Source organism: Corvus kubaryi, unplaced genomic scaffold (genome assembly GCF_017639235.1).
Source record: "Corvus kubaryi isolate FWS band 111438036 unplaced genomic scaffold, C.kubaryi_AGA036_p1.0 138, whole genome shotgun sequence".
Classification (NCBI taxonomy): domain Eukaryota; kingdom Metazoa; phylum Chordata; class Aves; order Passeriformes; family Corvidae; genus Corvus; species Corvus kubaryi.
Window position 1 is genome coordinate 9546403 of NW_024580672.1, and position 25782 is coordinate 9572184.

At 36.1% G+C, this 25782-nt stretch overlaps 1 protein-coding gene across 1 annotated transcript in view; it reads right to left on the minus strand.

Annotated features, from left to right (window-relative positions):
- The window catches only part of LOC121660085 (adhesion G protein-coupled receptor A3-like), a 263515-nt gene that overhangs the window by 32206 nt on the left and 205527 nt on the right, over window positions 1–25782 (minus strand). The window contains exons 13-17 of the mRNA XM_042019066.1: window positions 17888–18095; window positions 16769–16977; window positions 8354–8481; window positions 7315–7438; window positions 588–733 (exon numbers count right to left, since the gene is read on the minus strand). Coding sequence (XP_041875000.1) covers window positions 588–733; window positions 7315–7438; window positions 8354–8481; window positions 16769–16977; window positions 17888–18095 — 815 coding nt within the window. The remainder of the gene's footprint in view (window positions 1–587; window positions 734–7314; window positions 7439–8353; window positions 8482–16768; window positions 16978–17887; window positions 18096–25782) is intronic.

Genomic DNA, 25782 nt, shown 5'->3' on the forward strand with positions numbered 1-25782 from the left:
TGGAGTTTCAGCATCTCACAGGCCTCTGGCAAGAACTCCTACTGTCTTTCACCTGCAATGCCGTCAGAGACACGTTTGTGAATTTGCTCCAGAGAGAGACCTGACAGGGAGTGCAGACTTCCAGTGGCTCCTGTAATAGCATTAGATCTCTGATGGGGAATGAGGAAGGTTGCTGTGAGGTTATTAGGCTTTCAATACAAGTGTGGGCAAGAACTACAGCAAAAGAGATAAAGGTAGAATCATTACAGCATAGTTTCAGATGATTAAATAAGGCTAGGAACCAAGCCAGTTTCTGATTTGGGTGGGGTTTTTTTCCCTCTGTAAGAAACCAACAGAAACATTTCAATTTTTCCTGTTCAGATAAAGATATCTGAACTGAGACAATACCAATTCTACATATTTCCATCTCCTGAGTAGAGTTAACTATCAGCATACAATAAATATTTCTGTATACACCTATGTGGTTCAATTCTTTATGGATGCTATTTATAGTCTATAAAAAGTAAAGATACAGTAATCAGAGAGTTCGTTTATAACTGATAAGTTTTAGGAAGACATTAAAACATAGTGTAGCTAATATTCCATACCTGAGTAGTGGTTGCTTTGGATAAGAAGGTTGGTCACTGTTTTGGCAAGGCTGAGGTTTTTTTGTGACTTGCTTATAAATATTCCTGGCAGTTACTCCGATCCATAGCATAGTAGAGAGTGTAGAATAATGCAGCACTATGCCAACCTAAAAAAAAGAGTGGACAAAATTAAACAACTCAATGAATGGATCAGTAAAACAAGAGTTTTACAAGAATCTTACTTCATAAGTGCACAAGCAAACAGAATTTTTAACTGAATTTATAAATGCTAAGAGTTTATAAATCTAAGAGCTGCACTTAAAAATGGTTATCTAATCTACCATAGATAGTATTATCTGTAATACCAGATGCTACATTAGGAAACCAAGACTGTAAAAACATTTGTTTTCTAAGAAGCTGTTTAATGAAAACATTTTACACCTGCATATAAAGTGATGTGCACTTTAAGTTTCTGGTGCACTCTTTGTTAGCTTATCATGACAATGCAATTTAAAAATTAATGAGAGGCCAGAATATTTGCTTGCTATTATGCTATTTCCTTTATTTTTTCAGGAATATCCCACTGTAGTTCCCTCTCTGCTATACACAGGCAAGGTTGACTTCTGGCAATGGCATCAGTGCTATTTGCCTAAAACCAGATTATTTTCAGACAAATTTTAAGAAACTTATAAAGTTGGCCACAATTTTAAAAATTAAATGACAGCTCTTGGCATCCCCCCTTAAAAAGAATTATAAACTCTATTAGTGTTATTATCACTTTCTCTCCAAGAAACTGGTGTGTTTATCATTGAAAGCAAAAAAAAGTACAAACACCTCTAAAATGCTAACATCTTTGTTTTGTCAGTAATTGTTATTCATTACTATGGAAGCAGTAATTGGAATTTTATCCAATCTCCAGTGCTTTATTACATCAGCTAAGTCTCCATCTGATTATATAAAATGAGGGTACCTTTGAAGCAATAACGTGACATTTTGCAGTGACGAGTAAAATATTGCTATAATTGGAAAGAACATAAATGTTTAAGGAATACAGAGAATTGCTGAATAAAGCTAACACAAATCTATTATAAGGATTTATTTGAACCAGTGTTCATTTTTGCGCCACTTAAAACAAAATAATTGATGAGTAAAGAAAAAAATTTCCATGCACTTTGTTTATATTTGGTATTACAGCTCAAAACTCAAAGATAGCAGCAAATACCATCAACAGAAAACCCTTTGTAATTTTCTCTGGGACTTGTCTGTCACATTAGACAAGGGAGTATAAAGCCTCCATTGCTGTTGTTGCTTGAGGTAAAAGAACCAGAAATAAGAGAATGAGACAACTTTGTAATGAGCTGGCAGATATTGCCAGTTCAGGGACTGGGGCTGTCTGGTTCACAGGCAGCTTGCAGAGTTTCTGTAGGGACCATGAGAGGGGAGGGAGGAGGATGAGAAAGGGGGAAGAAAAGGGGACAGAAATAATGAGAAAGAACTGGAAAAAATCTAGATATTTATTTCCTAACCTTTTTCTCATTTCAGCACAGCTCTGCTGCTATACATTCTTTTTTCCACACAAGTACGTGCAATAATAGGAACAGCAGGAATGAATTCCACGTGAAAAGGCACCTACATGTGAAATTTTGACATCATAGATGACCATATAGAGAGAAATCATCAGCCACTTAAATGAATGGAAGACCTAAAAATAGTACAACAAAACTATTTTATTGAACTTTCAAGGAGGCAACTGAACTGACTGAAAATATCACTTACGCCACACCTGGGTCACATTGCTGTTTTTCACTGTGAGCTCATGTTTTGGCAACTGAGTTACTTCTGACACATGGAAAAACTGAACAAACATGGAGGAGGCAAAAATGTTATCATCCCCTGTACTAACTCTTTAATGATACGTATCTCTCTCTCAAACCCCCAAAACAACCAAACTAAAAAAACCAAACCCCCAACCATTTGCATTTCTTGCTTGAAGGAAACAAGGATTTGTACTGAAGATACAGGACCTCCTTATGACTAACATATTTGACACGACACATCAAAAGTGTGGAATTTGGAAGGCTGAGCTGAGCTGTTACTAGAATTTTTGCTATTATTCATCCACTAATAATTAGTAAAGAAATGCTTGTCTCACTTCACATTGAAAATTCAGTGTTTCAAAATGCTGGGTTTTGCTCTCTGCCTCTTCCTTCCCCTTGTCTCCACACCCACACCAGTTATGTCATGGAGATGCATCTTCCTCACTGTTGTGCTTAGGGACTGTGACTGCACGTTCTTTTGTCCCTTCCAGTGGGATCACCACTTTCTAACTCTCTCAACCTAGGAAGACATCTGAGCCCTGTGGTAGAAATACATGAGATAGCAGCTCACAACACGAGAGGGAAGGATGAGACACACCAGAAAGACCAATGTGGCTTTGTTCAGTAAACTCTTTCCTGACTCTCTTAGCAAATGTGAACTTGAGGTTATGCATGAGAGGTCCAGGGTACAAATTTACCTGTGTGTATCTTGTTACTGCATTTCTGCCTCTGTAAAGCTTCAGAGGCCAAGAAATACACACAAATTAAATATCAAAGTGATAACTTCAATCTATTTTCACTGTTAGCAGAACTTCTGCATTTCACATAAAATTGTATGGAAAGGGTTGAGTTTTCCACACAGAATAAAGGATAATGATTGGAAACATTGAAGTAGTGACCCTATTTTTAAGGTTTTCCACTGATAGGCCAAATGGTACAGAAAAAACTGCCAGGATATATGCACTGAAAACAGCACTGTACCTAATGCTCTTTAATAACCAAAGTTATATGGTAAAAATTTTCTTGTTTTCTTGGATTCATTTTTTCCATGTCCTGTGTTCTTAGAACTCTAATCTTTGGGAATAAGCACCAGCCTTTTGAATAGAAGATTATACTTTTCTTCAGTAAGAAGATGCTGTCTATTTGTGCTCCTCCAATAAATTTCAGTACCCTAGAGATAACTTAAGTTCCACATGACGCAGTTACCAGGGTAATGACCAGAATACACATTTATGCAAAGCATTTTGGCACAAAAAGGTCTCTTGATCAGCTTTAACTTGCACACAAATTTCTTTGTTTTCCCCAAATTTTTAATTTCTTTTTTTTTTCTAATTGTAATCATATTTCAGATAAGATTGTACTCCTTAATCCAGTTCTATTTAAAGAAGGACACAGATAGGCATTGACATTCTGGTTAAACTATTAACCCTGCTATTGAAAATGATTATTTTCTGTGAGATGAAGGGATTCAGGAATTTCTCTGCAGTCTGTAACACCACAAGATGTGAATATTTCATGGTCTTTAAACATTTAACATTCGCAAAACCCCATGCTCCCTTCTCAGGTAGAAAATTCAGAGCAAGAAGTTGAACTTTCTGAGTTCAACTTGTAGGCTACTGGCTAGTATGGAACAGGCTTTGCCTTGTTGAAGATTTACTGCCCTACAGAAGGGAATCCACAAGCAGCTTCACGTATGACCTTCATCAGGGAGAAGGAAGATCTGAGCCTTGCCAAAGTTTACATGGAAACTTTTATTTTATAAACCACATAGGAGGTTCTTGGAGATGTGATTGAAGTGATCATGCCACTGCAATTAAAAAAATAAGATTCTGTCTCTCTCCATAACTTTTCTGCCTCCTGAATCATGTGCCCAGAAGTCCATTGTTCATGCTTCAATGCATTTAACTGATGATTTCATCCCCTAGCATCCGTAATTTCATGGCTATCCTGCTTTCCTGGAAAGTAGGAGCCATGAAACAGAAATCTTTGAGAGTACAGAATTGATGCCTCCCACACATGGGGAGTGATCCAGCTACAATTGTGTCTCCTTCTCTCTCATTCTTTACATGAAAGGAGTGAGCTTCCTTCTGCCTTTTGAAGCAAACTAATCTGAAGCCCTAACTCTGGGAGATGGAAGGGCTCGCTGGCTGGCTCAAGCACCTTTCCAGTAGTGTGTGTACTGCCTCTGATTTAGCCCCATCTGCTGCTCCTAAGACAACCTTTGACTTGCATGAAAGATTTTACCAGTAAACTCAAGAGTCTGGATTCAACAGCAGCCAACATTCAGTGACACCCAGAATGGGATTCAAGGGCAATCTAAAGAGTCTGTAGATTCATTCACACAAGAAATGTGTGAAAATGCAATCAACTCTTCTAGACTAGCACTCTTACATCAGTTTTCTTGTAAATCATAAAGACTGCAGAGCACATATGCAAGTAAAAGGTCTATACAAAATCCTCTCTGAAATAGATACATAGGTTTAAAAGGGGATTTTAGATTTTTAGATTCCATATAAAAATAAATGTCTGACCATTCCTGAAAAGACTTTTCCTGTGTGATTATTTCACCTTCAAGGGGATTTGAAGGTTCTTCCAGATATCACAGAAAATGGATCCATTTCCATAGCATTAATTCCTGATGTTTAAAACTAACCTGAAACTACTCATTTAGAGACAGAAGGTGATCCCAGTGAAGCTAATTTAGAACCACCCTTTTTGGTTAAATTTGAAGAACAAAAGTTAACTCAGTCTATTATTTCACATCAATAAGTATGCTGTAGTAAAATTTTTGTGGAAGTTTTAAGGATAATTACAATAGGAATGGTGGTGGTTGACTGGCTTTGATACCACATTTCAGTGATTAGGACAAAAAATACTTGCACTTGGAATCTTTCCCTATGCACTTGGGAAATAAAAAGTGAAAATTGCATTGCTGCAGGTTGTAGCTGTGCTTTGAATTTTAGCAGATTGAAGGATTCCTGTGGAATGGCATCTGATGGTGTTACACCTGTGGTATAACTAATATTTTGGTGCTGCTTGAAGCAGCAACATTTCCACAAATATATTTTAAGCCAAATATCACGGTTTTGGCACCTTGGATATTAAATCATAGAGCAATTGTCTCAGGTTTATCACAGGACACAGGCACTGGCACTCAGAATTTTGAAAACCTTGCTGTCAGAAAGCAAGAAAGGATCTGTGGCTGGGTACAATGTTCTCAAAGTGAACAGTTTTTCAGCCTCTATTACCAGCTATTGGAACCTTGTCTTAGATTGTTTGGACTATTTAATCCATTAGCCCTGTCTAATTACATCAGACAATTTCTAGCAGGAAATAGAGGACAGTCTCCCTTGTGTGACCTATATCTTTCCTATACTGTAACTACTGATGATATTGTCTGTTGATGTAGCATATTGTCAGGTAAATAAATAACTTCATGAAACCGGTTAGCAGACATATATGAATGGTTCAATTCAGTTTCTCTAAGTGTGCATGTTTCTCTCATTATCAGAGACAGATGCCACTGATAATGCATTTTATTAACATACCCCTGTAGTTTATGTATTACTTATAAAAGGCTATTAATAACACATTTATCTCAATCAATTTTTCATTATAGCTGTTAATAGCACGTTGTTACCATGCAAGCTGCAAAGTAAATAACCAGACAACGACTGGAACAACAGATGGTCATTTGTGACCATGTAATTACATGGCCATGGCTGCCCTACAAACTAATCTGCTACTATCACTTGCAAACTGCAAAGACAATGGTAAGTGATATTTCAATTTGCTAGAACTTACAAAGTAATTATGACACAATACACTAGATATTGTGAGATCTTTCTCTCAAAATAATCTAGTGGACGACTGTGTTATTTAAATGAGTACCATGTAATGCACATGAGTAGACTTCACATGTAGAACATCACAGTGCTTACAGACCCACATGTGCTGTTTACTGATGGTCATGCACAAGGATACACAAAAGGCTTCCAAAGCACCTCACTGAATACTAGAGTGATAACTCTTACACTAATTCTGCAAATTTTGCACTGACGCTTCTGTGGGCTCCTGACTCTTGCTATTTACACCCATCCAAGCCAATCAGAAGAACTGATTAGTGACATGCAAAATATCTGGGAGAACACTGGCTAAACGAAATGCTTTACTACAGGTAAATACCAACAACATTCATGAACCCTGGTGCACTTCCACAAAATCTGAGAGGAAGAAATATTTACAGCAAACAAATTGCAACAAGCCCTCATCAGGCATTACAGAAGATGACTGAAACGACTCTCCTTACACATTGTACAGACTCAGCCTTTATATTCAGAGCAGCTGGATCCAGCCCTATCTGTGCATCTCACAACACTACTGCCCCAAAAATGCTGAGGCAAGAGAGGTGAAACAGTCCAGCAGTGCAAACAAGGGTCCATAATTTACAAGTAAGCTGGTCGGCTTTGTCTCCTTAGGGATCATCCAGAGAAGCCAGAGCCACCCTCAGGCAAACAGTGTATGTATTACACAAGTGAAGCAGTAACTTTAGTCCCACACATTCAATCCAAAGCACAGGATGGACAGAAGTATTTTGTATTCAGTTTTCAACTATCCTGAACAGTAGAGAAATACTAAGATTTTCAGGGCTTTTCTTAAAAAAAACCCAACAAAAACAAAAACAAAACAAAAAAAAAGGGGCATTCTTAGCCTCAGAGAACTTAATACATTGATCACCCTCTTAGAGAAACTCATGTGACAACCAAACACTGAACACTCCCAGTTCTGGCCTTTAAAAGACATGCTTATATTTTGAAAAACTTAAGATCCAGGAACAAAATAAGAAAAGAAGGAGAACTGCCAATATTACATTAAAAACTCATTTCCAAGTTTCAATTCTATCAGTAAGAATTGTTAAGACAGATACTTACAGCTTGACATATAATTGGATATTTAATGCGATTGATTCCCCCAGCAAAAACAGCAAATGTGAGAGCAGTATGGAAACAAAAGTTGAGAAGCATGTGCCATCCTTTTCTGCTTATTCGGATCGTGCTGTTGAAAAAAATCACATTTTAAAATTAAAACCCCAACATATTTATTATGAAAATTACTATTTGGAAAAAATACTCAATTTGATAGAATAAAATTCTCTGATTGCTGAATACCTGTGTAACAATCTACCCATAGGACAGAGTCTGACCTATATAGCATTGAAATAAATTATAAAAAGGTAAAATAAATGGTAAAAATCATAAAAGTCCACTGACTTAAAGTTTCCTCCACCAAATCAAGCAATTAAAGTAGAGCACTAAAAGCAAAAGCTTATTGCATAGCTTCACATATGCAGAACTTTAACAAGACATTGCTAAAGGATTAAATGGAAGCTGAAGACCAGAAGACATTGCATTAACTTCACTTATATTAATATTTAGCAGCTTCTACAGTACAATACATTCCTACTCTTTTAAATTGCTAATGGTCTTTAACCAGCAGTATGTAGTTAAGATGGCATTTATATAAATTTTTCATATAAAAGAAAACACAAGTTTTCTAAACCCAAAATTTAGAAGACAGTTTCTTTCATCCAGTGATAGTTACCAGTCTTCCAACCAAACTTGGTCTTAAAAGCCAATATGGCAAGTGTAGCTGACCAAAGTGCTGCTCATCTGGAAGTTGCCAGAAAGCAATTTGATAGTGTTCATGGTTTTATACCGAATTTTTGAGGCAGAAATCTTAGGAAAAGTGTGAAGAAAATTTAAACATGCATGTCAGGAAAGCTTGGGAACAGCTTATGAAAGGTCAACATAAACTTTGTTTTGATTTCTCTGGTGTAAACCACATTGCTGCCATTACTATCCAACAGTAATTCAGATAATTTTAACTTATCTTTACAGTAAGGGTTGTAAAAATTGAAGTGCCTCAGCATCATGCTGACCATTTAGTGCGTACTTAAAATGGAGTTCTTACCTGTGATGGACAATGTAGGTGATAATGGAAGCAAACAGGCACAACAACATAACTGCAGTACATGCATAAACCACAGGGTGCAGAAATTCCCCTGGGTACTGGGGGAAAGACAGCACTGTCTTAAAATCCTACGGAAAGAGCAAAATGATTTAACATTGTTAGGCATCTGTGAAACTGAGACTTCATTCCAATATGTCCTGTCATTTCTAGCTGTTCCCTTTCAAGGGCAGGAAAAAAAAAAAAGATGAACTTTTAATGTAGACACAGTTCATGAATTTACAATAACAAACTGCTCCTTCCTCATCTGCATACAGTTTGCTAGACAGAAATTAACCTTTTTGTACAAGCAGACATATCCTAATTAAAAAAAAAAGGTCTGAAAAAATACAAAGAATATTACATTTTCCCGGCATTAGAAATATCTGGTACTTCTGATAACATGAACTTTCTGAGTGTATTTTACTAAGATATTAAGCACAAAATATCAAATCACCATAAAGGTTTCTAAACGGCATACATATGGCTGCAGAACCACTCAAAGAAAAAAAAAGTCATGAGAATACACCCAAATTATCAACTGACTCAAATATAATTTCCAGTTGATACAACTCCTGTAACCCAGTGACCTTCACACTTAGTTGCAAATACTCTACTCCCTATAGTAATTCAAAAGTGACTTGCACATCTATATTAACAGCAGTATAAAGATCCGTGCATTCCTTTTGGACATGTTAGTGCCTAGTGACACAATTCTTCATGAAAACCATAACGAAAAATTATCAATATCTTTGTAAAATCAACCTTATCAAATTCCTCTAAATTACACATTTAGACAAGCTAAATCTGGAGGTGTGATGGATGGAAAGCAAAAGTAGCCCCTCACATAAAATAGAATGTCTTCAGAATATCTGAATTAAAGCAAACATCAGACATTCCCTGTAATGCATTAAGCCACATTTGTTTGTGGCACTACATTTCTGCACATAGGCACTAAAAATTATACACAAAACTATCACCTGAGTGCAAACAAAGTGTCATCTACATGCCAGTTCCCATGTGCAGTGGCACTAACTCTATAGTATAGTATATTCATAAAAATAAATATACACCTGAGCATAGAAAAGGCTAAAATCTGAAACAGTACTGAATATGTCAATCCAGCAAACTCTAACATTTAAAATATTGGCATACATTTAAAAGATTTTTTTCTTATTTGTCAGTTTTAGGCTCCCTTAGAAGAAGGTTCAATACATTATTTTCCAGAAGTGGAATCTTCCCTTAGAAACCTGAGACTGTAATGCTAATACCTCTGTTTAATTGCATTTGCATGCAGAGAGCTGATTTCTAGCACCATTATTTATGTATATGAACTTGTCCACGTACAAGCAGCTAATGTTCATGAGTATATGCAATTACTAAATGGGGAGAATTTAGTTTACCTTCTAAAATGCTTCTTACAAGTAACAGATTCCCTAATAGTTATTTTCCTTCATTACCAGCTTTAAAGTTTCTAAGATTGATTGTACCAGTTTCTCCAGATGTGTATGAATGTCAGTACTAAACAGAGCAGCTCACGACATATATAAAAATGACCATCAAAATGAAAAAATAACTTATGAACAAAGAATGCCAACTATATATTATCACATCCCATTTCTCTTCAGGTACTTCCTCAGCTTGCACATGTACCTCATTAAACCTGCTCTGTCACCCCTGTCCCTCACACAAGTTCTCTCTCAGTCCTGCCCAGTTCACCAAGAGTCAGAGTGAGAGGTGGAGTCACTTCTCAGGGAGGAACTCAGCTTATGCTCTCTCATCTGTAGGTGTCAAGTTCTTGCTTCTCTTTCCTCAATCACAAATGAAATAGAGGAAGAAAAAAACTGTCTTTTGATGTGCTAGTTTTACAGTGACAGACCTATGCTCTTAAGGCCTTCTCATTTTTGCTTTTTTTCAGTGTGCAAGAATAAACACTCAGGATATAATGAATTCGCAACTTTCAAGCAATTCTTTAAAAGTCTATTGGCTCAGAACTGTCTCTGAATGTCCACTCAAACACCCTTTTTCTGATCATCTTTTTCTCCCATATTTTTAGTTGCATCATCTCCTCATTAATTCTTTTATAGAGTAAGTGTCTCAAGGTAGATGAATGAGTATTTACCAGAAATGTTCAATAGCTCATATTATTAAAGTAGTAATGCAAACACTGGACAATTTAAACAGAAATTCTCTGCTGAAGATAATAGAACATTTGCTTCTAGCTCTTACTGATATAATTATATCTTCATATACCAATAGTACACTCTGGCATAATTTTAGGTACACACTTCATTTCTGTGCATTCTGAAATGTGTTACTGTAACTATACAGTAGTAACAGTACAGTTATTTAAAGAAATAAGTTAATTGGAGATTTCTGAAAAAAACACTCAGAAAAGTTAAAGTTGTGAAAAAGGAAGCACAGTGAAGCTACACATTTATGTAGCAAAAAATGAAAGCAATTTTGAGTACCATCACTGTGTACTAAAGAACTAGTTTTTAATAGTGCAAATGCAAGGTTCAACCTCTCCCTATGTTTGATCATCAGTATAAAAGCAAATGCCATGTGTCCTACGGGAATACAATCATTTTGCCTGCAGAAGAACGAATAACAATCAGCATCTTAAAGCTAATTCCATTTTATAATACTGAGTTTTTATTATCTTTTATCTAATCTTTACAGAAAATAAATGGTAAAATTTTGAGTACGATAATGCATTAATGCCAAAGTAGAATAGCCTTTTTAAGAGTTTTGTATATTGAAAACTGATTTCATTACAGATATATAACAGATGTATCTTGTTTGCTCTCTGATGATAATTAAACCTTATTGATCTATCAACTTCCCTTGAGTAATCTTCTGGGGAAGACAACATGCAGAAAAGAAACATTTTTTTTAATGCTGTATGCAAAGCAGCATAATTTTATATTAAATTTTAAAAAGTTAGGTTTAATTTTATTTCCTAGAGGGGATCCAAATCTTGATGATACTGAAAAATCACAGGAATTATCCCAGGAAAATGAATACTTACAAGACTTTGACCATTACAAACTGCTATCTACAACTACAAGGCCCACTGAATGTTGTCTAACGAGAAATTGTCATTTGTTCACCCTTTTAAGATGGTGTCAAACAAACCAAGATAGTGGGGAGCACTTGTGGCATATGAGGTGAATTCCCTATTGGGTCATATTATCAAGACTGCACACGGCAGAGTGAGGGAAGTGATTATTCCCTTCTATTCACCACTTGTGAGCCCAAATCTCAACTATTCTTTCCAGTTTGGGGCACTTCAGTACAAGAAAGACATTGCTGAATTAAAAGGAGCCACCAAGCAGAAGCCACAAAGACAATAAAATTTCCCAAGGCCTGGATTCCAGGTCTTTAATTTACATCTATCTCCCAAGAGTTGTCCCATTTTACTGAGCTTTATAATCTGAATCCATTTACCTGCTGGCTGAAGTTGCACCATGATGAATGCAAGATCCATTAAGTCAATAGAAAGGAAAAACAAACACAAAGAAAGAGCTCGAGCCAAAGACCTGATTTTTGATAAAGTCATTGCACTTTGGAGAAGACGAGCCTGGATTTTTGAGCCCAGTACCAAGCCAGTTTATGCATTTTACAGAGCAAATAATACATATTATTAAATGCAATTTAATAAAATGTAGGTGCAATCCATGGAAAAAGAAATAAAAAGCAGACCTTGCTCTTAAGAGTACTCTAATTCCAAGGCTTTGTGCAAAAGGTTTACAGTCAGGAACATTCTTAAAAAAGCAGCCTTTTCTAGGGGCCTGGACTCAATACTGTCCATATGAGCCAAGCATGCTCTTAAGAGAATGAGCCTTACATGAGCAGTGAGCAGTACATGCCAGCTGAGGACTTCAGTGAAGAGCATGTGTCTCCTTGCAGGCTCTTCACATGGGAAACATCTATACATGCGCAGAGGAACCTAATTCCAGGGAATTTTGTAGTCCCCGCTACACCAAATGTTAATTTTGCATATGGCAGGTAAATTTTCTGGATCACTTTCACAATCTGTGATGTGTAAACTCTGCTAAGGTTTATCCTGTAGGTGTTTGAACTTGGTGTTTAAACATGAAAAAGGACTTGAAATATTTGTTCTTGAACCTCTCGTTATAAGCAGTCTGATTTTTCAAAGTACAGAACAATGTTTCCACAGCCTGTTACGAGAAACCCTGTGTTCTCCACGGGGAAAATGTCAAATACTGTAATTATGTCAACCTTCTAAATGACATCTCTGTAATACTTCCCCGACTCATGAATTAATTTCTCAAAAGGCTTAGACAGGCTGTTTAATTTGGAGAAGACGTGAAAGATGGAAGTTCAGAAGACTTTTCAGAACTGAACTTCATGAACAGGCTTAAGAAATTCTGCAATTGTCTCCAGTAACAATGCAAATGTTGAAAAAGTAGCTTTTTTTGTACCAAATTGGAAAGACTTCAAAGATTGGGGGAATGCTTGTAAAACAAGAGAAAAATCCCCTCTTACTGTATTCCTAGTATCCTGCCTCTCCTCAATTTCTCCTTCACATGATTTTCCAAGGTTGCTTCCAGAACAGTTTCAAATATGCTCTGGTTTTGTCAGCTCAGTCTCCTCAGCCCTGATTATCTCATATAAGCATCCACTGAATTTATGCTACTTTTGCAAATAATTACTCCTTAGGTACATAAATCAAACCCAAAAATCCAACAAAACGCACACCTATGTTGGATGGAATAATACGACAAATTGTGACAAAACAGGAAAGGAGCTGCTTATGATTTTATTTTGATTTAACCTACTTTTAGGATTACAATTAAAAGTGCTAAGAATATTTATTAATCCATTTTACGTTAATTGAGAAGTATCATACTTAGTTTTAAGAATTTTATTTGTGTTTATTTGGCAGATTTGAGGAAATTACTATTGACAAAGCAGTCTAAGGGGGGAAAGGAAATGCTGTATACGATTACAGTAATATCCATCACTAGTGAATTTTTATTGTGTTCTACGAAAAATGAAAGGAAGAACAGAGGACAATGTATGCCAAAACACGTTTAGCAAATTTTGAAATTAATTGTTGCTATTGGATATTTTTGTCATCTGCTGAAGAGTTACTACTCAGATATAGAGGTTTCTGGATTGGTCATGACATACACACGTGTTGCCCTGAAAAATTAAAATACTGATACACAGCTCTGTTCACATAAGAGCATAAATACATAGTATGTAAGAAACAAATGCTTATCATTAGAGATAACAAAGCTTCAAAGTATATAAATTCATGATTTTATTCTAAAATAGAAAATCATATTGCAGAGTTCAGGACTCTAGAGGGCTTTGGACACCTCCAAAGTGTAACCTCCAGAGTGTAACCAACTCTCTTCCTCCTATAGATAATAGAAGAAAAGACAAAATAGAGGACTGGTCCAAACACACAGTACATGAAGTAAAAGGCAGGAATATAATGTGGGAGTTCGTTCACAGTATTTCACTCCCACCTCTAGGACATACTACTCAAAAGCTGATCAGAAAAAGATAATGCTCTATTATGTCTGACTCTATTATTTTACTTCTGTTGGCCAGCCCAACCCAGAGAAAAGTGAAAGTGTGAGACCACGTGAGGGAAGGAGTTTGTACCTCTTTTCCCATCCAACCTCCAAACTATACTTTCTCTCTTACTGACATCACTTGAACAACTGTCACAGAGAGAAATCAAATGGCTCTACATGACTCCTCTCACTTGAAGTATGCTCATGCTTATTAATTATCAATCGTAGCTGATATATCCTTGATTGCTGCCTTTCTAAAAAAAGGACTCAAGAAAACCTTTATTTTAACCCTTTGACAGCACATAGGCATAAACAATTTTTATGAAAGCATCTTAGGAAACTTTGTCTTACTATTTAAAAAGGTGACAAATCTGAATATGTGCTGAACTAACTATAAAAGGGGCAGTTGGATTGACTGAGGCTTCTGTTTCAACTTATTCACAGCAGGATGTACACAATTCTGATGATAATGTAAAGCTTTGGTGCTGCTTTTTAGTTTACAGATGCTACCTCAGTTTTCTGCAATTACCCCAAACCATAATACTAAATTATGAAATTTTGTTGTTTAACAGATTAGAGAATTACAGATTAATGACATGTATCATGATATTCTAGGTAATTTCATTGGCTACACACCATATGCCAGCTATTTTGAATTTGCTGACAGTTTGTTAGTATTTTAAAATATATTAGACATTTAGATATGAATTATTAAGATACACATAAGCACTTTATACTGTTTATTTTGTATATTAATAATTCTGCAGAACAATGAAGTATTTTTCATTTCTGGTATGAGAATTGAACTGCCCAGAAAAGCATACTTTCTATCAAATAAAACAATCCTTGACTTCATACTATAAAACAGTGATTAAAAAATAATACTTGAATTAAAATGTTTGCACATAGTGAAGGTACAAAAATTTTCCATTAACTGTTTAGAAAGACAATGGTTGGAAAACGTGTTTGTGTGTGTGCATACTTATATAAGGATATTTTAAAATTACCTGTCATCTTTTTTTCTTAAAAGTTAGTGTGAAACATGAGCTAAGAAACATATCCCATTGTTTGCTACCACAGCAATTGCAAAGCAAGGGTGAGTCTAAGATTCTACATTCTTGTCTTGCACAGATAAAATTGAAAGATGCACACATGAAATAAAGCAAAGTTGAATTCTCATAACCAAGAAACACAAGGCCTAAAGCAGAATTACATACCAGATACAAAAGCTCCAGTAAAAAGTGCCTCAGCTGCCTTATGGTTGTAGAAAAACCCATCTCCTACAACTTATCAGAGATAAATGTGCTTTACAAACCAAAAATTAACTGCAGCCTTTTGTGTCAGTATTCAACTTTTCAAACAAAAAGAAACTATGGAATTGGTTGTTTGAAAACAGTTGATTAAACATTTAGTAACTACTCAAAGTTTAAGAAGAACAGGCTGAACTCAAGCAGTTGAAGGAGGAGGAAGCCATTTTGGGTGTGGCACCTGCAAAGTCAACAGGCGCTTTCTTTAAAGAATTTAGAAACATCCTCAAAGCAAAATTATGATTTGCATTCTGGGAAACAAGTGGCTGGGAGAAAAAGGGAACTCACAGCAGCTGTAGAAAATGAGGTGTATTTGATGTCATCAAATCTGAGGAACAGCTCTTAAATTCTGAACAATTCTGTAATGGGTGAAAAAATGTTCAACTAAGTCTCAGTGAAATCAGTTCTTAGGAAGTGGATGATAATATCTGCATTTAACTCGTGGGTACCACAGCTTTGTGCTATGATTGGCTGCCATCTGGGCTCCATCTGACAGCAGCAGATTGGTATTCTCTGCACACGTCCTTGCAATTCCTGTCGCCTGTGTTTGCTGTCCCTTACACATACACACAATACATTATTTACTCAACTATAAACATTTCTGTAATGTACACAAGCAGCATCTACAGAGCAATCATACATCAGCATTCAAGAGCAATCTAGTATTAATAGTACACACATGTCTAATATTTTTACAACTGGTTTATAATAAATATTTTTAAGGGTGAAAACACTTTGTCACCTATAAAGCTTATAAACCTTTCAGTTTTTTGTTCGCTTTCCTTTAGTCCCTGAATCATAACAGTTCATTATTGTATGCATAATATTTTTGCTTTCATGAAGGTAACTTTCTGTTAAGCACGTTAGTTAAATAACTGCAATGGGAACTGTAAGTGTGACTGAGAACAGAGCAAAGCAGCTGATGTGTTCGCACTGCACAGGAATATTTTTCTTCATGAACAGCAATTTTGTAAGTAGGCTATCGGCACTGGTGTACAAACAAAACTCCTACAGAATCAACAAGGACAGGTCTGTCCTTACTTAAAAGAGCAGAAGACGTTACTCCTCTCCATTTATTAAATGATTCAACATTGCGGTATGCCTGCAACTAATTAGTATGATCAACACAGTGCAGGGCAGGAACAAAAGCAGACCAGCCTCTGAGATGTGCTGATGTAAAAGCACACAGGAGTATACATTTTTAAACCCTGTCCTATAATTTATAACCATTACGTACTAATCATTCATGATGGAACTTTCATTTATAAGACTGAATTTAATGTCATTTCTGATTAGGTCTGTCTCAGGATATTAAAACTGACCCACAGGTTTATTCACTCACTAGCAGTTAAACAACTTACTTTCTTTTAGACTGTTTTACACTGAACATTATAAAAACCCAGAAGGTCAGCTACTGACAAGTAAGAATGAAACAGATGCACGTAAAAAGAACATAAATGTATGGCAAAAGAGAGAGAAAGAAAAATACAGGTATATTTGCTAAGTCATATACTTACCATTAGCACTGCGAAGTTACTGAAGTGTGTACTCTGAATGGTGGTAATATTGCCTGCAGAACTAATTATGTGGCACCCTTCTCCCCACCAGCCTCCATGTCCATCTAGAAGGTCAAAATCCCAGAAGGCTGCAATGGGGTCTATACCCCGTGCAAAGTGCCTCAATCCTATAGTAAGAGGGCTGGTGAGGTTTCCAAAACTGCACCCATCTGCAAAAGGAACAAACTGAATCAGAGAGACGGAGTGATGAGTGCTCTGTAAAGAGATCAGATACACTAAACTATGGGGAAAAAAACCAGAGGACATAAAATCTTAACGGTCAAAATCAAAGGTAGTGCTCACATCAGAGAAGTGTGCAATGGTATAAATAAATCTGAATATTTCAATCACATAATGTGTCAAAATGATCTAATCATCCCTCACAAAAGAGATCTTTTTTATTGTTTCAGATTCTCCAGTTACAACCAGTGTTACACTATTGCCCATGCAACTGCAGAAATGGCTCAGTTTCATGGCAAGATTGATAGCTGAGACAATTTTGCACTTTGCAAGTCACATTCAAACATTTAAACATGCTAATAGAAATGAGAGCACTATCCAGTACCGGACAAAATTAGTAAAATTGCATGGGTGAGTAATTAATCAAAATAATGACTCACTAGCACATACAATGTATCTTATTTAGACAAAAGTCTTTAACAACATCTGTTTTACATCCATCGTATCAGAAAGTATACTGCTGAGTATTGACACATGCAACAGGGCACTACTCCCACTCCAAAAGCCTGATTTTTATCAGTGTCTAGGACATTAACTCTGCAATTGTAAAGAGTAAAACAAAGCTCCTTCTGATAGCTGTAAGAAGCAAGCATCTGTAACAATGCAGTCTACAAACAGTAGCCCAGAATTTGCCTTCTAATCATAGTGCAAGGGCATTTCTTTATTTGCAGGACAATCCGAATAAAATCGTGCAGATAGGAACAATTGCAAACATTGTACTAAAGACAGATACTGTTTCCAGCCTCTCAGCACAGTGCATACTCTACTCCTCTATTCTCTACACAATCAAGTACACCGTAGCTTTTAGATTAAAGAAAATAATGCATATCAGCTTCTCACCTATTTTAGCAAAAACAGCTGGTGTGGCAACCGTCCTACGTTTCCCATCATCTGCGAGATTTGATGAGTTTCCTGTGCTAGGAAAGAGTTTTCCATTCCGAAAGACAATAAACTGTAGCTTGCAAGTGGAGTTATCAACAGATTGCCAGGCTGAAGACTGAGAGAAGACAGACTGTGGCAAATGAACTGAAGCTACTGCTACAGCATTCTGTACAATGAGAAAAAAAAAGAAACATTTAAAATGCAAATCACAACAGGGTTGCTTTCATGATGTTTTAAACTCCTGTACAAGAAATGTATGCTGCCTTCCTTTTCCAACAGACTGGAAGCAACCAAAGAAGCACGGGCTGTAACCATGGGAATAGGATTGGTACAGTGCATATTAAAAGGGAAAGCGTTTTGATTGAATGTGAGAGTCTATATGGTCAAGCTCCCTGCTGCAGAGGTGAGAATGGTTCTTACCGTGCCTGCTAGAGGGTCCATCAACACTGCAGATCTGATTTAAAGAGACAACCTCTACCAGGTTTTCTCCTTCACTTAAAATAGAATCAGACAACTTACATTAAAACATTTCTCCGAAAGGGTACTTAAGTATAAAAATAATTTTATTATTAAAACAAATTACATCTGCAGAGGACTGCAAGTGCAGTAAACAACACGGTTTTATCAATGTTTTTCTTGCTTCATATAAGGAAACTCAGTTAACTATGTTTTAGTCATGCAGGATAAAAAATATTACAAACCCTAATGTAAAAGAAGAAAACAAGCCAACACTGGGAGAAAATGAATGAAGGCTGTCAGATCACTATAATGGCTTTGAGCCGTGTGTTATACACCCTTTTACAAGCAGATAATTCCCTTACAGCAGAGCTATAAAATACACCAAACATTGTATTCTGAGGACTTCACTTATCAAGCATTTTTTTCCTGCCAAAGTAGTAAACTAATCATTAAAGACTGAGATATTTACAAGGAATAACAAATGATGAGCAATGGGAAAATAAACAGGGAGTCTGTCCTGAGCCTTGATGTGAAAAGTGTATGTATTTAAAAACAAACAAACTACAAAATGTTCTAATTTGCATTTCCCCCAAGGACAGAGTATGGCTCTGTGCACATAATTTACATAGATTATCACAGTTTACTCATAGCACATGTGCGTTACCTATTTCAGAAGTAAAACAATGATCTTCACAACCATATAAACAAACATGACATTAATATATGACCATGTGCTGGGAGAAATACACATGTGAGAGATAAAAGGTGTAACAGAGATCAGTAAACTAAAATGAGTATGAGAAGCATCTAGTGACCATGCAATAAATATGGAAGAAAAGCATGAGTAGTCTGTGATGTCATTTGGATGCTTAAATAAGAAGATAAAGATTTTTGTACACCATTTTCCTTACACCATGTATATTTTAGTAAGGTTTTCAGATTTTAACAGTAAAAATGCAAAACCATCCTTTTTTAAGTAAATATTCAACCTAGGTGATGCTGCTCATTAAAAGTGCTCAGGAAAAAAAGAGCAGATAGCAAGAGAACATGTCTACATTAGAATTTTAAATTATTATGAAGGCTTTAATTGGAATTAACTGAGCTAAACTTCAAGCACTCATCCTGAGATTGTTTCTACTGCCTAATTCACTAAAGCTGTTATAATTGGCTTTATCTCATGCTTCTGAAAAAGACATATTTTACTCTATGATATCCCAAGTATCTGCATATGCTGAACCTCTGATGATACCATTTTGGCCTTGAAATTACTATCAAAAAGTATGCACAGACTTTCTTAGAAGAGACATTTGTCAAACCCCAGATCACTGTTAAGGACTTATCTGGAGATGTACAGAAGTGTAAGAGAGGTTACAGTGTGATTAACTTTACATTTATACTGGATTTTTATTATTATTCTGTGCTGGAAAAAGCAACAATGATGACATATTAAATTACACTAATTATTCATTATACATAAAAAGAGAAAGCTAGAAGCATATGAATAAGCTTATGATAATGAAACCAACAGCTAAAGGCACTGGGTTAAGCAACAATGTGCTATGACTTGACAAAAGCAGCCCTACACAAACCAGAGACAACAACAGGTTTATAGCACTTTTGCTAAGAGGGGAAATCATCTAATTTATTGTGGTTCTCTAATTTCTTCTCTATTGGGACTTACTGATACTAATAGGAAAAAGTAATGGTGTAGACAGAGCTTGCCTGTGGGACTGGGGAGATGTGGAGCAGAAGCTGCTCCCACCTGAAGGGAGATGGCGAGCAGGGCTGATGGCAGTCACCGAGCTGGGGCAGGACCAGGCTGCATCCATCCCTCTCCTCCTCACCAGCACCCATCTCTGCCCACAGAGACCCTTCCGCATACAGCAAGGGGGGGAGGAACCTGAGCAGGGTGCCCCAAGTCTCACTCACAGATTACAGCTTCACATCACAGGGGCAAGGTTGAATGCAGGGAAGAAACGCTGCACACAGCCCACAAATGGAATTAGTGTGGACTCGTTGCTCTGCTCGGGCTGACTGAGCAAATCTCAAACATGCAGCAACATCAAATTATTTACTTGACAAAAAGACACATTTACAGAAAACATTTTCCTGATCAGACTTCAGGACAGTATTTTTCCCTTGTTGTCTGCTCAAAATGAATACCCATAACACAAACTATTTAATAAACTTCAATAAATAATTGCCTACAGTCACTTTCTGGAGGACAACTTTATTTTAAATACTACACACTTATACTACCTATTACTTCAATTATTTTTGAGTGCAGGTAGGCTGGTGGAGTAAAGGGCAAAGGGACAGGGCTATTCCTTAACTAGACAAATGTACACATAAACTCAAACTACTTGCTGCACATCAAGTATTTACTTAGAAATTCATCAAAATTAAACATCTAAACTGTCTGCTACAGCGACATGCCTGCCAACAAGATCCTATGGTAGGATATTAATGAAAAATGCACATAGTGAGAGGACCCTCACATTCACAATGCTGTTTAAAAATATGAATAAATATGTGAACAATTTTTTCATCTAAGATGTGTAAGAATTTTCAGTAGTAGTATTCATTATTCACAGAAGAGGGATGATCTGAGCACTGAAGTAGTTCCTATCATTGTGGCAGAGGATGGAGGGAACCTGCTGGAAGGTTCAGTCTTGTATTCTGCTAATCTTGTGTGAGGTAAAGTATAAGTCAGTTCCCCACTCCTGCCTCAGTTTCCCTCTCACTTAAGCAAAATAAAAATGATGGCATTTATTTTGCCCTGTAAGATGCTACAGAGTTCAGAGATGAAATACAATATGGGAACAGATATTACTAAAACCAATGACAGTAACATCAAGTTTTGAGTGAATGATTGTGCTTCAGATGCTTCAAAATTCACATAAATCATCTCATTTAAATTTTCTTTTTTTTTTGAGCATCACATCACATAGGAACTAAAATTTCTGAGCATGATAGTGGCAAAAAGCTGCCTGCACCTCTGAGAAGAGAGAAAGAGCAATAGAAACAGACCCACCATAGGAGCCACAGTTTTACAATGACAGGCCAGCCCTGGCATCTCATATTTTTCCTGGAAAAGCTTAGAGTTTGTGTCAGCAATTCACCAGTCAGGATTTAGACATTCTGAGAGTGTTTTCAAAACAGAATGTCAATAATCCCATCATGACTCCATTTCACTTTTAGTCCTATTAACTGGATTGTACTAGCATTGATTAGAAAAAAGAAATCCTGAACACAGTGCAAATTCTTCTAAGGAGCATTTTTCTGCTGAAAAATGCCAGTAATTTAAAATGAAAGTTATTCACAGACATCCACCCATTTGCACATAAATATGATAGAAATGATTTCAAACCCTCTCAAGTATCTTCCATGTCATCTGCCCAGATATCTGAAAATCTGCTGTGTGACCTGCAGTCAGGGAAAGAGGGCTTATCAGCTCTAAACCAGCTCTGAGGATTTTCTAGGAGGCTTCCTAGGACTCCTGGATCCTAGGACTTCTTGGAACCTGCTCAACTTTCCAAAATGTGAAATGAACGGTTGTTTTAAACACTCTGAACCATAATTTGGGTAGTACAGTTTTATAAGTTTTGAAGTTTTAGGGTTTGTTTCCATTTTTGACCTGATTTTGTATGTGTGTGTGTAATTTTTCAAAGTATCTGAGGCACCAAAATGGAACCAATAAATCTAACTGGATCCTAAAAATTTTAAATTTGAATGGAAAATCTCATTCTGAAGAGGACATGGTCCTCAGGATATTCAGAGCTATGGATGCTTGGCATTCTTGCAACTCAGGCATGTGTGACCCTTATTAAAATGTTTTAAGGGAAAAAAAAAAGATTTAAAGTGAAGTTTTTCCCCAGGCAGTTTTATTCTGGTAGTTGTCCATTCCTTATAATCAATGCCAGCATTTACAAGGAGTTTTTTTAAGTGTTTAGGAAAGACAGCCTCTTGCCTTAGGTGACTTTGTGATACCTTGGTTCTTCTACTTTCATAAGTCCTTTAAGAGACCTGCTCCCATTGAAGCATTGCTTTCCTGTTACAGTGTTCTACTTGACTAAAATTTAGCATAATATTGAGAGACTGTACTCATTATCAAGCAATCATTATCAAGAAACATACTTGGTAACCACTGTGGAATGACAAAAATCAAACTGTTTTCAGTAACCCTTGCATATGCCTTGGTACTAGATTGATTTTTGAGTTCAGGCACAGTATTTCTATTTAAGATAAAATATATTTCATAGAAAACCAACCAATTCTGAATCCTCAGAACAGTCATAAGGTATGTTTTTCCAGTCAGCAATTTCCTTAACTTAAAAAGCAGCACCTTAACAACAGGTCAGAGGAAGTCTGGAGGGGAAAAAAAAAAAAAAAAAAAAAAAAAAGAAGAGTAAACTAATTCACCTAAAACCTGGAGGAGAACTGGAAAAGCAGCTTCACTGTTTCCAGATTTCAAAGAATCTGATAAGGTGATGTAGAGATTCAGATGCAAGACACCATATACTAAATTATTAAAGATACAAAGGGTGCTGCCAAAATAGGCACAAGCTATATAAAGTTACAGTAAAAAAATAGAAACTAAGCTATATAGGTAAGAGCTACATTATTAAATATGTACTGACTGAGTTAACGGTGTGGTCATCATAATAAAATCAAGCAAATAAATTATTTATACATATATAATAGATTTTATTTAGTCCCTTGAATAAGACAGCAAATCCTTAGAAGCAACTGAAGATTTCAGTTTGGGGTTTATGTTAAAGGTTTAGGTGTTAACATAATAAAAAAGAGGCAAAATTGGTTTTTTTAGCTGTCTCCCCTGGTAGGTATTTAAACAACACTCCTTTGGAATTATCTCAGCACAAGATATGTGATGTAAGGACAGGCACTTGGCCCAGTGCTGTGAGGCTTTAGGTAGTCTGTACATGAGTTCTGATCTCTTTTTCTGGTATGAAAAGTATCAATCAGAAGCCCCCAAAATTTAGACCAGATGGGAAAATACTAAATAAAAGCCTTGTAAAAAGAATGAAAACAATGACAGTTTGAATATGCTTATACGAGACAAGCAAGTTGCAGGTGGTAAAAGAAACAGGACTGTGTTATTTTTTAATGGGATGATATCAAGCAAGGAAAGTAGAAGTTCCCCAGGCATGCTAACTTACCTACATAATTTGTCACAGTTTAACTGCGCTTTCTAGAGTGCTGTTTAAACACAAGTCTGGAAAGGCTCAGGGATGACTAGCAAGTGAAAAGCAGAATTTATATAGAATCCCAGGATGAAATGAAGCAGTACAGCAGTACTGCAGAAATGCCACATAAAATCACCTGGTTACTGAGATGAAATTGCTAAGTGTGCTGGGATTATTACATGATAAAGTCATTATGTAGAAATGCTGCAGTCCATGTCCATCTCAATATCTGGAAAACTAATTATGTAGTCCAAGACATTTTTGTTCTAGCCAGGCATAAAAGCTGGTTTGATGCACAGTGAAAATGTGGAAACAATAAGAAATATATGTAAATTGCATCAAAAGATACAGAACAATCTTAATGTTTGAAATTATCACTAATTAATAATAAAAAGCTTTATAGGGTCATGCTATGGAAAGGTTAGATTTAGCAAACAACACTGAAATTTTAGAAAAGCTGATAATATAAAATAATCTGGAAATCTGATTGTCAGTAGCCCTCTTCCAATAAAAGTATAAACCCAAAGTCCCCACATCAGGATTTTATATTTCATATTTGAAAACCTGGCAAACTTCCTAAGAAAATGAGAATATGTGCAAATCTACAAGCAGCAACTGGCCTGCTAATGTGCTACTGTGTAGGAAAAAGTGACAAAAATAAGAAATCAAAGAAAAAGAACATGAAGAGAGATAAGGTAGGTTTACCAAAGGTAAATAATGCCTGACCCAAATGATAATTCTCCTCAATAACTATTTTTCCAGACAGGCAATACAATTCACCTGATTTCTTTTGAGACATTAAGAATTAGTAGCAATTAGTTTCAGGTGAATAAGGAAAAAGCTACAATTGATAATACAATTATTTACTTTGAAAGGAGAAGACAGCCTGGAGTGAACATACCCAAAGTTTGTAGGAAAATCAGCTTAAAGACTTCCAGTTTTTATTTGATGACCTTGAAACAAAGAGGAATGTCATCTAAGACAAGGTTCTAAATCATGTTTTACATATTTATAATGAGATTGTCTATGACAAGCTGGTGAAACAGGCCACTTTGGAAAGCAAAAGATAAGGACAAGGATGTGAAAGCACTGGTTGATCAGAGGATGACTCAGAGCCACTATGATTTAACAATTAAAAAAAGATGACAAATGCAATCCAGAACATACAAGATGACTCATTGCCATGTAAATATTCTGATTTTAAAGGCCTAATCAGAGACATAATACAAAATTTTGATCAACTAGGCAGAGAAAAAGTCATTCCAGAATGGAATGGATATAGAGGATGGTTATTAGGGTCACCCTCAGAATGAATAATTTCTTTCACAAGTGGAGAATAAAGGAGCTTAGCTTTGTTAGTCTCGCAAAATGAAAGTCATGTAAGCAAACAGCCAGCCTGAGTACAAGGACAGATAGGACATTAGGCAAGAGCAAAAATGCAGACTTAAAATACACAAAAGTTTCCTAGCCTTTTTAACAGAGAGGGTGGGATACTTTTCAGGCATTACAGACACACAAAAAATTACCAACTCTTGAGACAATATTCGAAAGCTCTACAATAGAATTAAATAATGCAGTTAGACAAGGTTTGATTTATTTCACTGTTTTACAAGAAGTGTTTAAAATTCTTTTTAAGAACTCGTGAATTTCCTGATTAAAGGAATTTTTGAACTTTCTACTTACATCCCCAGTATACAGCTAATAGGGCTCATAAAAATCTCACTAAGAAGAAAAAGAGTTAAAATAACTATACAGTCATGGTAGATTTAAGTGTGATTAAAAGAGTGTGAAAATAATATTATTATTTTTTTGAGAAACAAGTTTTTTGAAAATATGCTGGACACATTTAAGAGCTGCAGGCAACAAACTTTTTCAGGCAGCACTACAGGACTGCTTCAATTCAGAGTCCATAACTGACTTGCCATAATGCAAAAAGTTGTGCCAGAGAATGCATAAAATTCATCTTCTGGGAATCTAAGAGTTCTTAAGGGTGGCCTCTGAGTTTTCAACCAGAATTTATTGGGGTTTTGGAGAAAATCACTGAAGTCTTGAAGGATTCTAGACACACTCCAAAATTCACACAATGAGCTGTGGACCTACAGAGACTAACTGCAGCTTCATTTTTAAAAAGGATGGCTTCTAGCAGTGCACTCTACAGGAAAACTCACCCTGTCAGGAGTTTGGTTC